Consider the following 15,517-nt stretch of genomic DNA (forward strand, 5'->3'; position numbering starts at 1 on the left):
ACATATTGAGGATACAAAATCAGTTAAGTTTTCTTCTGTTGCAATTTGTTCAACGTTGACCCCTATTTTGGCTTAAAATGACTGGACTAGAGACCTCCATGCATTCTCGCCTGCGAGCGCCCTCAAGTGGAATCTGAGGAGGAACTGCAACCAGTCCAGAAACCGGAAGTAACCAGACAGTGCCATTCTCTGCACTCTACACACTCCTGTACAATAGGTGGCGGTATGCAACCATTGAACGATCCAATCTGCCAATAATAAACTAAAGAAGAAGAAAAACGTTTGCAGCTCTCGAGAGTGAATGGTGTGCGATTACGATAAGCTGTAGAATCGACATTGACTTATTTTATTACTAACGAAGTGCTGTCTAGCTTAAGAGGTAAGACCCTATACAACAATTTTAAGTTGTTAATATGACTTTAACATATACTTTAAGGTTACCTAGGTACCTTATCTGTGGCAAATCCAAACAGTTTACGATAGACAAGTTGCTGTTAGCTAACTTAACATTAGCTAACTATATCCGTTCCTAGCCTAATATTTGGCCTAATGTTTGCGAAGTTATTGATTTGTTAGCTCACTTGCTTGCATTTATACGATATGACATTATAACGATTCATCAGTAGAATGAACGAGATTCGTGGAGGAGCTGGTAACGTTGGGAAACCAGACAGCTAGGGTATCTGTCTTGTGTTAGCATTGATATTTACAAAACCCCATTGTGCGGAACTGAGTTGTTACCTGGGATATGTTGTAGTGCATTGACTGCAATCACGTGACAACCAGGGATGTAGTGGAGGCTAAACGCACGTAAACGCCGTTTATGCACCTCCTGAATTTCGGAAGCGTTTACGCACCTCTAAATTGCGTTTATCCATCTCTAAATTGCGTTTTTCCGCCTCCGTTTATCCACCTTGAAATAGCATACCGTTATTAAACAATTCTAAATTAAGCTTATGCCATTTTACAATTATAGTCTAGCTACATCAAGGCCGTAGTCATGATGTCAACATTGGGGAGGATCCCCAAATCTGTGGCGGGAAATCTCTGGCGGGGGTTGGGGGATCCCCAAAAAGAATTTAAATATATTTCCTGCCATTCAAAAATATATTACAAATCACAAACAAGTTATTAGTTAACTTAGTCAATTAGGGTATTCTGAACTGTTGACAGACATAGGCATGGATGAATCCAATTAAGATATGGGGGTTTGGGGGCGTGCTCCCTGGAAGATTTTTTTTAAATGACCCTTTAAATTATGTCTTCTGGTGAGTTTTGTGGAAAGAGAAGAGAAGGGTGGAGAAGAAGCAACTTAACGCAGAGGCTTGGGCTTCAGGGCCCCCTGAGCTCATGGGCCCAGTAGGCCCATTCAGTAATCTATCCCTGGACATAGACCTGTGGTATGACCCCATTTGTCTCCAAAATGTATATTTTAAAAGAAATTACACACTATAGTAGCTTTATTAACCTCTATATTACACAGAATACAATGGCTCTTTGACTAATTACTTACACCTGAAGATATATATTTTTTAAACTAAGGCTTAGACTCATAGGTTTGGACCTAAAGCCTAATAACATTTTGTATTTTGATTTGGATTATATTATGCTGGCGGCTAATCACACAATCTTAACATAGTTTGAAAGGGACAGGATTCAGGAATAGGCTACTAAGACAGGCCCCTCTTCTGTCTGACTCACCTCACGTTACCCCATGCATTATAGGCTGCTTTCTGACAGAAATTACGTTTTGTGCCAACATGTAGAAACACCACTACAGCCTTTACTTGGTGGATCAGGGCCGGTTCTCTCTATACGCACACTACGCAAGTTGCGTAGGGCCCCACAAGTGAAGGTCCCTCCCCTGTCTCCCCTTGAGTCAAGCTATTGACAGACATACAGTTATAGCGACAGTGCCTCATACATTACATTAGGAAGATGAACATGAAAACGAATTAGCATTCAGGGCTTGAAAAACGGTAGAAACTTCACGAGAATGAACAGCGGGAACAGCAGCCGGGTAAACTTGTGTTCGTTCCATGGTTTGATGTCTACACGCATCTCTCCAGCGCGTGGTGATGGCCTAGCCTAGGCCTACCTAACAGGGAAGTGAATCCCCTGATCTATCTGCGGCTTGCTTGCCAGCCTTTCCCAGCCAAAATAATCGCATGTTCCGTTTTTTGAATGCGGGCGACTGGCTACATAATTGAAAAATAAATAAATAAATAACCTGATCTTATGCGCTCATGATAACGTGCAGCTTGGAATGAAACTAGCAGTTTTTCTGAGAACCCGTCGAAACTAATCAGTGATTTAACTCTTCCCATACATTTATAAAATAAGTAAATTTTACAATATTTCAGTCAAGCTTTAGTTGGTTTAGATTAACTGAACGTATTGAAAATGGGAAGTAGCCTAATGTATTAACTTTGATTCGCTGTGCTGCATGGGTAATAGGCCTAGATGCATATAGTAAATTAGTAATGAAGTATTCAAATTATTGTTTTAAATAGTTTTAAATTATAGTTTGAAAAAATAATGAAGGGAATCAGGAGAGCCAGTTCAGTAGCTAGGTCTTTGGCAAGTAGCCTACTATAGACACACAGGTAAAGAACAGTCAGCCTCAGCCAGTAGGCTATTAGCACAACCATCTTGTCAGCTAGTTAATGTTAGGCTATAAAATTATTCACGGGAAACCACGTTTGCTATGTCTTACTTATATGACTTAGGTCAATTAATATAAAAGGTGTAGGCTAGCATTCAGTCTGGACTCCTACACACTTAATGCATGCTAAATAAATGCTTATATTTCATTATAGGTAGTTTGTCTGGAAGATTTCATATTTCTTACTTTATATGGGTTTTAGACCATTCTGATATAGTCTACTGACTACATCCTGACATTTCAGTTCTCTCTTTATTGTGATTTAATAAACTTCATAGACTTCAACCATATTTATTCATTCTGGAGTTAACAATGAACTTCAATTAATGTAGGAAATGAATAGTTGTGTGGTGTATGAGAGAACACCCAGTGATAAGCCTGATGCCATCAAATGGTAGCCTATAGCAATGTGGTCAGGATACACCGGTATATCGTGGTCTGCCTTATCAGTGACAACGTCGTGGTCCGCCTGATCACAGAATTGATAGTTTACCCACCTCTTTTTTTTTACCACTACACCCCTGGTGATAACAACAGACACGGATACCATGTTGGCAGTCCCATGTTGATTATGAAATGTGTATCATAATGTTCGTATTTCGTGGTTTTTGTCCGGTTGCATAAACAATCGGCATACGCGACTTTAGGCTTAACCATGTGCCATTCATCAATAGCCTGATTACTTCATTAATGCAAGTACAAGTTTTCTGTTTTTCATCTAAAAGTGTAGACGTTCTATAGATTTAGTTGATGACATCAGGGCTGTAGATTACATTACTGGTTTTATAGAGAGAGATGGTTTTGTAGCACAGGTCAACATCTGTAGCACGAGTGTCAACTGTTACATCTCTAAAAAACAGCATGAAGGTTAAACAGGTGACAGGCAATGATAATGAATAGTTGCATACGCTCGCATTAAGTCTTACTCTTAACAACTGTCTATTTGGAATGTGCAACTAAGGCCACAAGACATAGATTATGACATGGTGACTCAGTAAGTTGTAATGATGTTGCCAACTTTGATTTCCGCTCAATCTTTAAACCCAATGCTGACGCGATAGAGCATTGTTGGCTAACTTTATAAACTGTTAAGCATAATTTTGCTGGTGTTTTTTGCCTACTGCATGTACATGAACCTCTTCTTTGGTTATTACAGGAAACAGTCCACCCGTCGTCGTCCCCAAAGCTGTGTGATTTGAAAATGTCTGATAGCGACGACAGTGATTTCTCTGACAACCACAGTGGACATAGCAGTGAAGCAGAGGAGGTAGAGGAAAATGAGGTAATGTTAGTTTTGGCTTGATTTGTTACTTTTTGTTAACATGCATGTTGTAAACTTTTCATTCTGAATTTAATAATTAGGCTATTTGAGGTTTTTATTGTAGTAGGAAATAACATTTCTCTTTGAGCAGCTTGTCTATACTGTGCTCTTATTAGGAAGATGAGGGGGCAGGAAGTGTAGCTGGCAGTGATAAAGGAGAAGAGGAAGGGGAGGACCTGGATGAGGAGGAGGATTATGATGAAGAAGAGGAAGAAGAAGATGATGACCGACCCAGGAAAAAACCACGTCATGGTGGCTTCATCTTGGATGAAGCTGGTATGGACATTGACTCAGGCTATTGTAATACCTAATGCATACCATCTCGCGGTCACTCATCTCCAACATTGACATATTTAACAAATGGTTTCAGATGTGGATGATGAGTACGAAGACGAAGAGGACCCCTGGGAGGAAGGAGCAGAAGACATTTTGGAGAAAGGTATGAACTATATATTCAGTTTAATGTTTTTAATAATTTAGTTCTAGTGGGTTCTCTGTCCATCCATCCATTTCAATCCAGAGAACCTTTCGTCCATAAATTGGAAGTGTATAATGTGGTGGCTTTCTGAGATACTTACTGTAACAGTAGTTGATAGACTGAAAGCAACGTATTAAGATGGTAACTGGTTTAAGCAAAATATTAAATTGAGTTGTTACCACATTTTAGGATTGTGCAGACATGTTCATGTTTTCTTAGAAATGTCCGCACTATAATATTATGTATAGATAATAGTCCATTATTAAATTCTGAGGGAGTGTATTTGAAATGCTAGTCTTTTGTAAAATGTCTGCTGTGCTCACAATTTTTTATTTCTCATGCATGCTTCCTTCAGTTAACGGTAAAAACTACCAGACTTTTCCTGCTCTTTGTTACGCACACTATCTAACTTATCAAACAGTTAATTAATCTCATTCTCACATAGTGTTCAAGTCCATATCCATATGCACACTGTTTAACCTGATGTGGCAGTGGCATTCTAATGTGTTGGTATACTTTTGCACAGAAGATGGGGAGCACTGTGTGGCCAACACTATTGGGCTGTTCAGTTGGCTGTTGGTGAAATGGATGAAGTAGTCTGTTAGACGAGACTTTCGACTTAGAGGAGAATTCTGATGATTTTTCACATAGGACATGAACATGGGGGCTCATGAACATGCCCCCAGAGTGTAGCTCTGTAGCTGCCTCTGTAGCTGTAGTTGTTGGCTGCAGCAACTCGAGCTAGGTAGAACCGATTGTTTTTTTTTTTTTGTACCAACAGTACTTGATGACCTTGAGAAACAGAGATCTATGTGAAAAAATCCCCTGAATTCTCCTTTAATGAAGCTTAGAGCTGGGCAGGAGCCAAGTGTGGTAATTTTCCTGTAAATGTTCGTTACTTGAATAACATATGACCTTAAAGGCACTATCATTGAACTGATCCTGGCAAATGATTGTTGATAGCAGACCTGCCAACCTGTACGCATTTTGCATACCGTACACACACTTTAACGTCAAAGTAAACCGGTACGATTTGTTACTTAAAATGTACACAAACGCAAGCATACATCCCACTATTCCAGAAAGCTCCCTAGAAGGTATGAATTACAATCTCTCAAGTCGTTTTCATGTGAGAGTGAGATAGTTGGAGAAAGTAACAGGCAAAGCACATGATTAACGCCTCTGTCCTATTTTTGCAGACCTACCTATCAGTCGTCTCTAAGGGCGGGCTTTAGTAATTTCTCTGTTTCATTATGCGCAACCTACTGCAGCGATATAACTGACTGTAGGCTCAGAAAAAGGAACTGTAATACACACACCCCAGGCTACACTAAAGTGTATCTCTGCCTATAAACTTGAGATAAAACACCACAGTGTTTCTCGCTTACTTTTATTCTGCCCCTAGTGGGATAAATGAAAGAGTTGCTGAGGTGAGCTTAACAAGTGTCACTTGCAAATTCACATTCCCCAGCTGGCAGTTTTGAATTCTTTTGCGAAGATAAAAAGATCTGCGCTGGGTGCGATTGTGAATTTACTTAGGCCTAATAGACTCATTTAGTTGGGATACTCCAATCATTGCAGCCTATGAGAGGAGCAGAAAGACACCCCCATCTGAAAGATACTGAGTTTATATGCAAGTGAAGTTTGTTGAAAGCAATCAGTAATATACATCATTCAGCAGGTAATAATTGGACAAAATGGACATTGAATGTAGTCCCTATCAACACAAGTGTTTTACATAGGTCATAGATTTAGCTCTAACAGATTGCCAAAAATTATATTGAGCGACTGTAAAAGATTCAGCTTGCCTTTTCAGGAAAACACTGGATAGAATTTGGATAGATATCGGACATTAAAAACCGGTCTGCTATCCAAAATGTTGGCTAGGCATATCTTTTCTTTTTCCAACCTTGAACTTCAAGGTTGGCAGGTCTGGAACAGCCAATCAAATAGGCTGCTCTTTTCATAATGGACAGATAAAGAATTGTGAGGAGAATTTGACGAAATTGTGACGAATAGAACGAATTTGATTAAAAGTTTACTGTATAATCAAGGACTCCATTCCATCTATGGTGACTTATTATTCATTAGAACCTCAATGAATCCTTTGAGTTAGCATCTTTTGATTCATTGAGGTTCATTATGTTTTGACTAAATTCGTTAAGAATCTTTACACAGAAACAACTGGCAACTTTTAGTGAGACAGGGTTAAGTCCTTGTTCAGGTCTGCTCCACACTTGGCTTCCTGTGTTTCCTATTTCATTCATAAAGAGGAGATGGTACTGACCCATTTCACTCAGTATTTGCCATGAACTGGTAAAGATAAAAGAAGAGTAGTATCTCATGGTCTTGATTTTGTGATAAATAGCTTGGGCTCCACATCTTTTGGCATTTCCACATGACGTTAGAGTGCTGCAGCATTCTCTCTTGGCCGTTGTGCTTTCCGTACTTCATACTCATCCAAGTTTTTTGGGAACGCAATGTCAGAGATAATGGGAAATGATTTTGCATGCACCATTTTCAGCACCAAGTGTGCAGTCTTGTTTGTGTACATTAGTGGACGAGATCCAGTGGTTGTTGTATTTGCTGAACATTGTTTCTGTTGATTGTCATGTGTTGATTACATTGTGATAATTGTATCACTTGATGTTTACATTGGGTCACAACTGCTCTTTAATTGACTTTTCTTCCCCCTTCCACCTGGTTGTTTTGTGCTACTTGTGGCTGCCCTTTATTGTGTGTGTTTGTTTTCTGAACTGCAACTCTCCTGGACAATGGACAGAGGAGGCAGAGGGTGAGTGCTCTCTTATATAAAATCTGTCTCTGTAATGGTCATCGGAATTTCAGAGTTAGCATCTGGGTGGTAATTGAAAATTTTAAATGCTCTGAGAACTGACCTGTAACTAAGCCTCGCCCCCTTACTAACTTGGTCAAACATTACCCGGGTTGACTAGAACTGCAATTGCAGGTGACAGCATGTCTGTAAAAATTAACATTCAAGGTACTTTTGGAGAACTAAGGATCTGATTTTGTTTAGTTTGTCGGTTTTGTTTAGTACAGGGATTCACAAACTGTGGTTAATTAATCTAATTAATTCATGAATAATAAATAATTTGAAATCAGGTTAGAATGATATGGAAACGTGAAATTAAAGGAAATCATTTGTAAACTCTATAGTAGGCTATGTTTTCATTAAAAAAATAAGCTACCCACAATGCACGTGATTAACTGTGGGCAGGCAGAATTTCTGGCATGTTAGTTTCGTGGAAATATAGGCTAGGTAGAAGGCTATGCAAACATAAAAGCAAGGACACTGTCCAAAAGGCCTAATTAATGCTAGAGCTCAGTGAGTTTTCCCTTCTATGTAAAGATCATGGGTATATTTAGTGCAAGCAGGGTTTGTTAAAATCTATACCTTTTGTGCTTGGTGCACATGCAGAATAACAGGAAGCCACAAGTATTTTTTCACCTCTGTAGTTTCCATTGGGTTGTAGCTGTCAGACGTGCTGATTCATAGATTAGAAAGCCCAAAGGTGTCCTAGAGACAAGTTTTATTGGTCAAGGCCTGGACGTTTGGATTGTATATAGCAATGTTATATGTTGTCATTTACAGGAGTTTCATGTAGGATTTTTATGTGCAGGTAATGGTCAGGTAATGGTCGAGTCTTTAAAATGAGCTCTCTCTTCAATGTCTTGGTGCTTTGGATGTAATATTTATTCTGCCTGATTTTATTCCTCCAGCTTCTAACCTGGACCATGTGGTACTGGATGAGGATCACTCTGGGTCTCGCAGACTTCAGAACCTATGGAGGTAGGACAGCTAGAATGAGCCAGTCAGTGCAGCCAGTTGGCAGTAGATGGCATGGTCTACATCCACATAAATACAGTATTTAGTAGCCTAAACCACTTTTCACACAGATCCACCAATATTCATGACGAGGACATAATCATTACCCCGCATTCCTTTGTCAAAAAGGAGTTGGCAGAATGATGCCCTGTACATGCATTCAGATTGGCTGCCGGCATTGCAGAACATTTCATTTGTTGAGCAAAAGCAGGTTGCTTATGAAGCTAGATACATCACTATTCTAGAAAGCTACAATGTCGAAACATTGGTTAAAGCAACGGTCCGGTGTACTCACAGCCTGCGGTCTATTTATGGATCATCACGTTCAAACTTTCATTTGGGAGCACAATTACATTAATTGGAGGGGTTTTGAGCCATACCGTTGTTTGCATTAGAAACAAAATGGTGGTAATGTGGAGAGGGTCCCTACTGACAAGTCGAAGACTGTTTCTGAAGGCAGTGCATTGCCTTGCTGGACACATTATTATCCATAAATAGGCCCTAGGTTGTGCGCACACCGGACCATCCCTTTAAGTGTTAACTAGCTGGGAAGTTTGACTTCAATCCTTGAGGTAGCCACTTAATGAGTTTCGGAAGTAATTTTTAAAGGGGTTATAGACTGTTTATAAAACTGTGTTTACCATGGCGTAATTGAATGATCGTTCAAATCTAGGGCTATTTATGGCAAACACCATAATCATGGTTATGCTAGCATAGCTAGTGTAGCGATCATATAGGGATTGTTTTTTTCCCCGTCATCAACCTTCTGAATTTTTGGTCAAAGATTCCCGGAACTTTTCTTTAAATAACTACCTGAATCGTGGCAACGAGGGTGATTTTAAAAAAAAAAAAAAAAAAAATAAAAAAAAATTATGGTATGTTGGTTTCAAGGGCCCGCATCAACCTAGTTCGTAGCTAACTTGCTAACTAACTTAATGGCAAGTTCATCATCAACCGTTTTCATCATCAACCGCTTTTTATTCAGGGAGAAATTGACTGAGCATCAAGCTCTTTTACAGCAATGCCCTGAGTTACAAAACATGCAACAACAATAATCAAAATAACAAAACAAGAACAGTAAAAATATACAAAAGGCAAATAATAATAATAATAATAATAATAATAATAATAAATACAAAAAAATTATAATAATAATAAATAAAAAGGAAAGAAGGGGAATGTATAAATAATAATAATGATATAAAATGTCTAGATATTAGTCAAAGCAAGAACATTGTGCAACAGCCATATCATCAATCATAGCCTTGAAGTGGTCTAGTGACACAAACCAAATCTAATTTCAATAACTCTTGCAATTTGTTCCATTTATTAGATGCAAAAAAGTAGCCTATAGCCAAAGTAGCCTATAGCCTACATTGATGTTGGCTGATTTTAATCACATACTGTATTTGTAGCGATGTCGTGATTATAATGTTTAGCTTTGATGTTTTTAAGTAGCAAACTTATTCACGTTCAATTGCAAGACAGTATGCCTAAAAAAGAACCCCTTATACACACATGCATGCACCCTCATCTTCCCTCACGCACCGCACGCGTGCACACATACACAGGTTGCTAGGTTACCATAGCAAATAGGCTCACCCCAGAAATTATTTTTTAGTAGCCTAATAGTAAAATTATTTGTTAGTAGCCTAATGGTAGGCTATTTTTTAGTAGCCTAATTGTAAAATTATTTGTTAGTAGCCTAATGGTAAATGCTGCAGGTGTAGAAATCTACATAAAACAGATATTTACTTTGATGTCAGGTCTAGATTACAGCATGAAACTTGTTGTGCATATTAATACATTAAATTGCTTTCCCTCTTCTCCCTCCGAGCACTTCACAACATAGTATGGACAGCTTTGTTCGCCCAGCTAAGTCATGCACAAGAGGCTGCAATTTTACAGAGAGCATTTTGAACATTTATTTAATTGTTGGCACTGCCACTTATAAACACTAAATGGGTAAATTGCAATAAATGGGCTTAGTTTTGTAGCCTGATGTTGGAGTTAGAATAAATACCTCTGTGCCAGTTGCTTGATCATTTTACAGCCATGTCATTTTCGTTATGCATTATTTTTTTTTGGTTGTTTAAAAATGCAAAAAAAATATTCGATCATATTCAAACTAGCACTTTATCGATCGATTAATCGATTACAAAAAGAATCGATAGCTGCAGCCCTAAATTTGAGGAGTTTGAAGAGATATAAAACCCTGTGAGCGTGTATTGTGGCAGATTGATTTCATGTTCAGAAGAGAAGTTAGGTAAAAAGGTAACTTTCCCAGTAATGCCTTATAAACAAAAAGGAGGCAATGCCTTTCCCTCCTATCATAGAGGGAAGACCATCCTACATTTTGGTATAATTTACAGTGATGAGTTTTAAACCCATCTCCAGTTATAAAACGTAGTGAACTGTCAAGTCAAGTTTATTTATATAGCGCATTTCATACACAGCACTCAATCCAGACTCCAGGCACCGGTAGATGCTAGCATGGCAGCTCGCATGTGAGCCGCAGCTCGGTGGTCGTGGCAGCTGCAGATCTCTTTTAAGTTTAGTTTAAAATCTTTCGAGGACTTCTGCACACAATCAAATGCACATTGAAGATATGACACTGCTTGCTCTACAGATGGTGCATAGGCATAAAGGATTGCGTCATCTGCATAGAAATTCACTTTACAATTTTCTATTGAAGCACATATGTCATTGATATACAATGTAAACAACAGTGGCCCCAAAATTGAGCCCTGTGGAACACCATTATTTAATCTCAATGGCTCTGAGGTTGATCCTGTCACATCTACCCACTGTGTTCTATTAGAGAGGTAGTTTTGAAACCATTTAAAGGAAACTTTATCTAGACCAAAAGAGATTAGTTTTTCAAGCAGTAACCTGTGATTAACAGTGTCAAAAGGCTACATCAATACAATATGTAATATGTGAAGTGAAGCTAGACAGGCCATAACTATGGACTGGACTAGTTTTAGGCTACTTATTGTTAAACTGCAATGTGAGCGGCAGCCAGCAGGGGAGGATACGTCGGCAGGATTAAACGTAGTTTAACGTAGGATTAAACAAATAAACGTACAGGAAACACTGTGAACTGCATATCTTGTACAGTATTGTCAAATAACGTTAGCGCTGATAATTTGGTACCTTTACACTTGTTTATGAAGTTGCTCGCTGAATATAAGCCAAAATAACAACACCATAATGACATTCATCTTTCATGGAGTATATGACCTATTGTTTCACAGACTAAATCACTAAATGCAATTTAAAATTATTTTTCTAAAATAACCTCATTATGATAATGACATTTGATAATGACCTCTTGTAGCGCAGTGGTTCTCAAAGTGTGGGCCGGGCCCCAGTAGTGGGGAATGGAGTCATGACAGGTGGGGCGTGAGGAACAGGAGGAGTCTGTTCCAATATACCATCTCACCACTAGATGGGAGAATTTTCCCCAAGAATGAATCCAAGAAATACAGAATTTAGCTCAGTCAGAATTTAAGTCAATCTTATTACTGAAAAAAGTCAGAAAATCATCAGCAGTAAATGACGAGCTAGGTGCAGGGGTATATTGAGTGAGTTTGTTAACGGTTTCAAACAAAAACCTTGGATTCTTTTTATTACTGTTAATCAAATCCGAGAAATATGCCGTGTGACGTTGCCTCTTGATGTAATTTGGTGACTGTTCCTCGACAGGCTTTGAGGAATGCATTTTATATTCCATGTCTGAAGGATATGCCCTGTGTTGCTCGCTGTGTAATATAACTGGGTTTTTTTTCTCCAGAGACTCAAGAGAAGAGGCCTTAGGAGAGTACTACATGAGAAAATATGCCAAGTCTTCAGGAGGAGAACAGTGAGTATGAAAATATCTCATCAGGTTGTGGCCTATTACATCTTACCTCATTACTTGTGCTGTTGTGTCCAAATAGACTGAGAAAGATGCTACCTGTTGTGGGGAGCACAATCCTCACACAGTACAAGTCTCGGTGACATCTGGCAGATATTCTGGGAATTTCATTATGGCCTAGTTTCAGTTAGGTTTGAAGAATTTCTTTTCCATCTAATATTGCTCCTAAATTAGTGAAATGATAGAAGTAAGTTGACTTGATTTGAATTTTGGAACTGTGAGGTATTTGTGGATTATGCTTCCTGGATCACATGTATTCACTGAAAACGTGATTTGAACATATCAGTGTTTCCCACAAAATCAAATTCTATTTGTGGTGGTAGGTTTGCAGAATTAACTTGGATGCAACAGTTTTTAAAAAATTAGCGCAGCGTGGTTATGATGCTAACCAGATTTAAGTACAATTTAGTACAACCTGGAAAAATCATTGTGTGGTGGTCAATGTTGATATTGTGGTGGGCCGCCATAAATAAGTCAATGTATGGGAAACACTGCATATATTTTTTCCAAATAATGAAAATATCTGTGCTGCCCTTGACCTGCTGATGAGTGTACTAAAGCAATATGTGTTCATAATTTCTTTCTAGTTTTTATGGAGGTTCAGAGGATCTGTCTGATGACATCACCCAGCAACAGCTTCTTCCTGGTGTCAAGTATGTAGAGACAGTGCCACAGCTGTTTTGACTTGATTCACTGTCAGATAATTGTCATTTGATGTTTATTTAGAGGGCTGTGTTTGTGAAGATATTCATGTGTAGTATGAACTGTGTGTGCCAGATCACTAAATGGCAATGGAATATGTGATGACTTTTTTTCTCCCTCTTTTTTTTTTTTAAAGAGATCCTAATTTATGGACCGTCAAATGTAAGGTATGGGCTCAGTCTGTTATCAAATTTCCAGATATAAGCAGTTTAATTTGATGTAAAATGTAAATGTTAAATTCTATCCCATATCAGATTGGGGAGGAGAGGGCCACTGCCATTGCTCTGATGAGGAAGTTCATTGCTTATCAGTTTACTGACACGGTGAGTGTGTTGCAGGGCCAATGATCGACAATCTTACCCTAGTACTGACTCATGGGTGTCTTTCCTTTGTACTATTGACTGAGGTATTTGTCTCATCTATACGCAGCCCCTCCAAATCAAGTCAGTAGTTGCTCCTGAGCATGTGAAAGGCTACATTTATGTGGAGTCTTATAAGCAGACCCATGTAAAGGCTGCTATAGAGGGAGTCGGAAACTTGCGCATGGGCTTCTGGAACCAGCAGATGGTCCCCATCAAAGAAATGACTGATGTGCTGAAGGTAGTGAAAGAGGTGACTAATCTTAAGGCCAAATCCTGGGTCCGCCTGAAGAGGGGTCTCTATAAAGACGACATTGCTCAAGTAAGTATCAAGTCCCTTACAAAAAAAATAACTGCAGTTATACTTTTTTTTTCCAAAGTACATTGCAGTACAATAATATTTTCATGTTCCAAAATATTGCATTTCTGTATAGTACTATGTAGTGCAATGCTTTTTTTTCATGTCCAAAATATTGCATTTCCTGCATAAGAACTGCAAATAATTCCTCCAAAACTGAAGTTTTGACACTGGAAGTATTGCAGTTATTTTCAGTGCCCATTCATAACATGCCTATCCCTCTAGAAAACCCATAGCCCCATTACATGCCTGCAGGTAGGCCTTTGTTAAAGATAGGACGATGGTAGGAAAACATCATTCCAGCTAAGCATTCAAAATCCGTGTGTCATTTGTTCATTTTTTAATATAAAACTAAAAATCAAAAAACAAAATGAACTTTTCTATATCCGTTTCCTATCTAGTCTACACTTGTCCTGTACTTGTCATACATACTGACAGGAAAAGCAAAAACTCCATAACCACATCGGTTTAATTTGCTCCACAACAAGAGTGACTGACACTGACTGACACCAGTATTAACAATTATTCACTTGCCAGCTTCTGCCACATTTGACATTTTCTCAAAGATGCACTCTAGTTAACGTCATTCTCTTGATTGAATATTTTTCTTGCCACTTTGGACTGCATTCCAAGTTAACGTAAGCATGGCAGTGGTCGATATTGGAATTAGCTATCCAAATCATCTAACATGTCTCAAACATACACATGCTATATAAATGGAATTCTTACAGGTTAAAGAACATTTGTATAGTTGACATTTTTACTGAACAAAATATACACTCTGTTTGTCCAGAGTAAGACCGGAATATGCATTTTCAAGGAAAAGGCATAGAAGAAAGCCTTGGGTCAAGCATAAACAGTCCTTTTTTATACCCTTTCTATGCACTTACAAAGTTGAAAATAATTGGGTTTCATTTCATGTATTTATTTATAAGGACGCATTATCGCATTATCAACATTTCAGTGAATGCGTCAGTGCTAGCCAGCCGGCTAATTTTCAGCTGCAATCCTTTGGCAAGATGTTGTAACAGCCATTAACTGTTTCATTTCTTCTTAAATGCCAAGTTAGTAATAACAACTAGAATTGCATCTCCGAGGAACTGCAAGAGTGGGCTTGATCAGGTGCAGTTCCCCAAAAGGATCGCAACAGTACCTCATTTTTGAAAATCGGGCACAAGGATCAAACGTTATCTGCATAATCTCAACATTCAATAAATAAAACACATAAATAAAGCGGTTGCCATGCTGGTTGCTATGGTGGTTATGTTATGTTGGTTATGTTGGTTGCTATGGTGGTTGCTAGGGTTACATTATAGACCTGAAGTTCGCCTACAAAAAGGAACCAAAGCTGCCATCTTTGCCCATATAAGGAGATATGGGTGTTAATTGAAGCTAACTACCTATGGTAAGTTGTATTGTAAGTTAGCTCTGGGGTGGCAAAGACAAAAGTGTGCTGTCTTCATGTACTGAAGATCACAGAATCCACTCAAAGTCTGAGGACAAAACTGTGTAGAGCAAAACGTTTACATTTCCGATTTCTTCATCCCCGTGAGAGTTTAACAGGTCCGATAATTCAAAATCCCCATGTTATTTTCCCATAGAAAACAATATCAAGATACCAGATCTCCTTATTTGGGCAAAGATGGTAGCTTTTTTATAGGCAAACTTCTAGGTTAATTAGGATGGTTACTAGGGTGTTCCTAGGGTATATATGGTGGTTGCTATGCTAAATAACATGGTTGCTATCGTGGTTGCTAGGGTAATCATGTTTGATGCCAGGGTCACTGCTCGATAATTTGGGCCCTATGATAGACAATAATTCTGGGCCCCTCGATAGTATTATTAGGGGGGCTCTCTGGGGGCCCTCT

At 38.7% G+C, this 15,517-nt stretch overlaps 1 protein-coding gene across 2 annotated transcripts in view; it reads left to right on the top strand.

The window, feature by feature from the left end:
• The first annotated feature begins 229 nt into the window (after positions 1-229).
• Positions 230-15,517, top strand: part of supt5h (SPT5 homolog, DSIF elongation factor subunit) — a 62,788-nt gene continuing 47,500 nt past the window's right edge. For both annotated transcript variants that reach the window (XM_042062985.1, XM_042062986.1), the window contains exons 1-11: positions 230-379; positions 3,822-3,947; positions 4,103-4,262; positions 4,357-4,425; positions 7,247-7,258; positions 8,206-8,275; positions 12,108-12,176; positions 12,818-12,883; positions 13,069-13,099; positions 13,187-13,255; positions 13,362-13,613. In XM_042062985.1, the coding sequence (XP_041918919.1) occupies positions 3,867-3,947; positions 4,103-4,262; positions 4,357-4,425; positions 7,247-7,258; positions 8,206-8,275; positions 12,108-12,176; positions 12,818-12,883; positions 13,069-13,099; positions 13,187-13,255; positions 13,362-13,613 (879 nt within the window). In that variant the 5' untranslated portion in view covers positions 230-379; positions 3,822-3,866. The remainder of the gene's footprint in view (positions 380-3,821; positions 3,948-4,102; positions 4,263-4,356; positions 4,426-7,246; positions 7,259-8,205; positions 8,276-12,107; positions 12,177-12,817; positions 12,884-13,068; positions 13,100-13,186; positions 13,256-13,361; positions 13,614-15,517) is intronic.

Source organism: Alosa sapidissima, chromosome 15, assembly GCF_018492685.1.
Source record: "Alosa sapidissima isolate fAloSap1 chromosome 15, fAloSap1.pri, whole genome shotgun sequence".
In the NCBI taxonomy this organism is placed as follows: Eukaryota; Metazoa; Chordata; class Actinopteri; order Clupeiformes; family Clupeidae; genus Alosa; species Alosa sapidissima.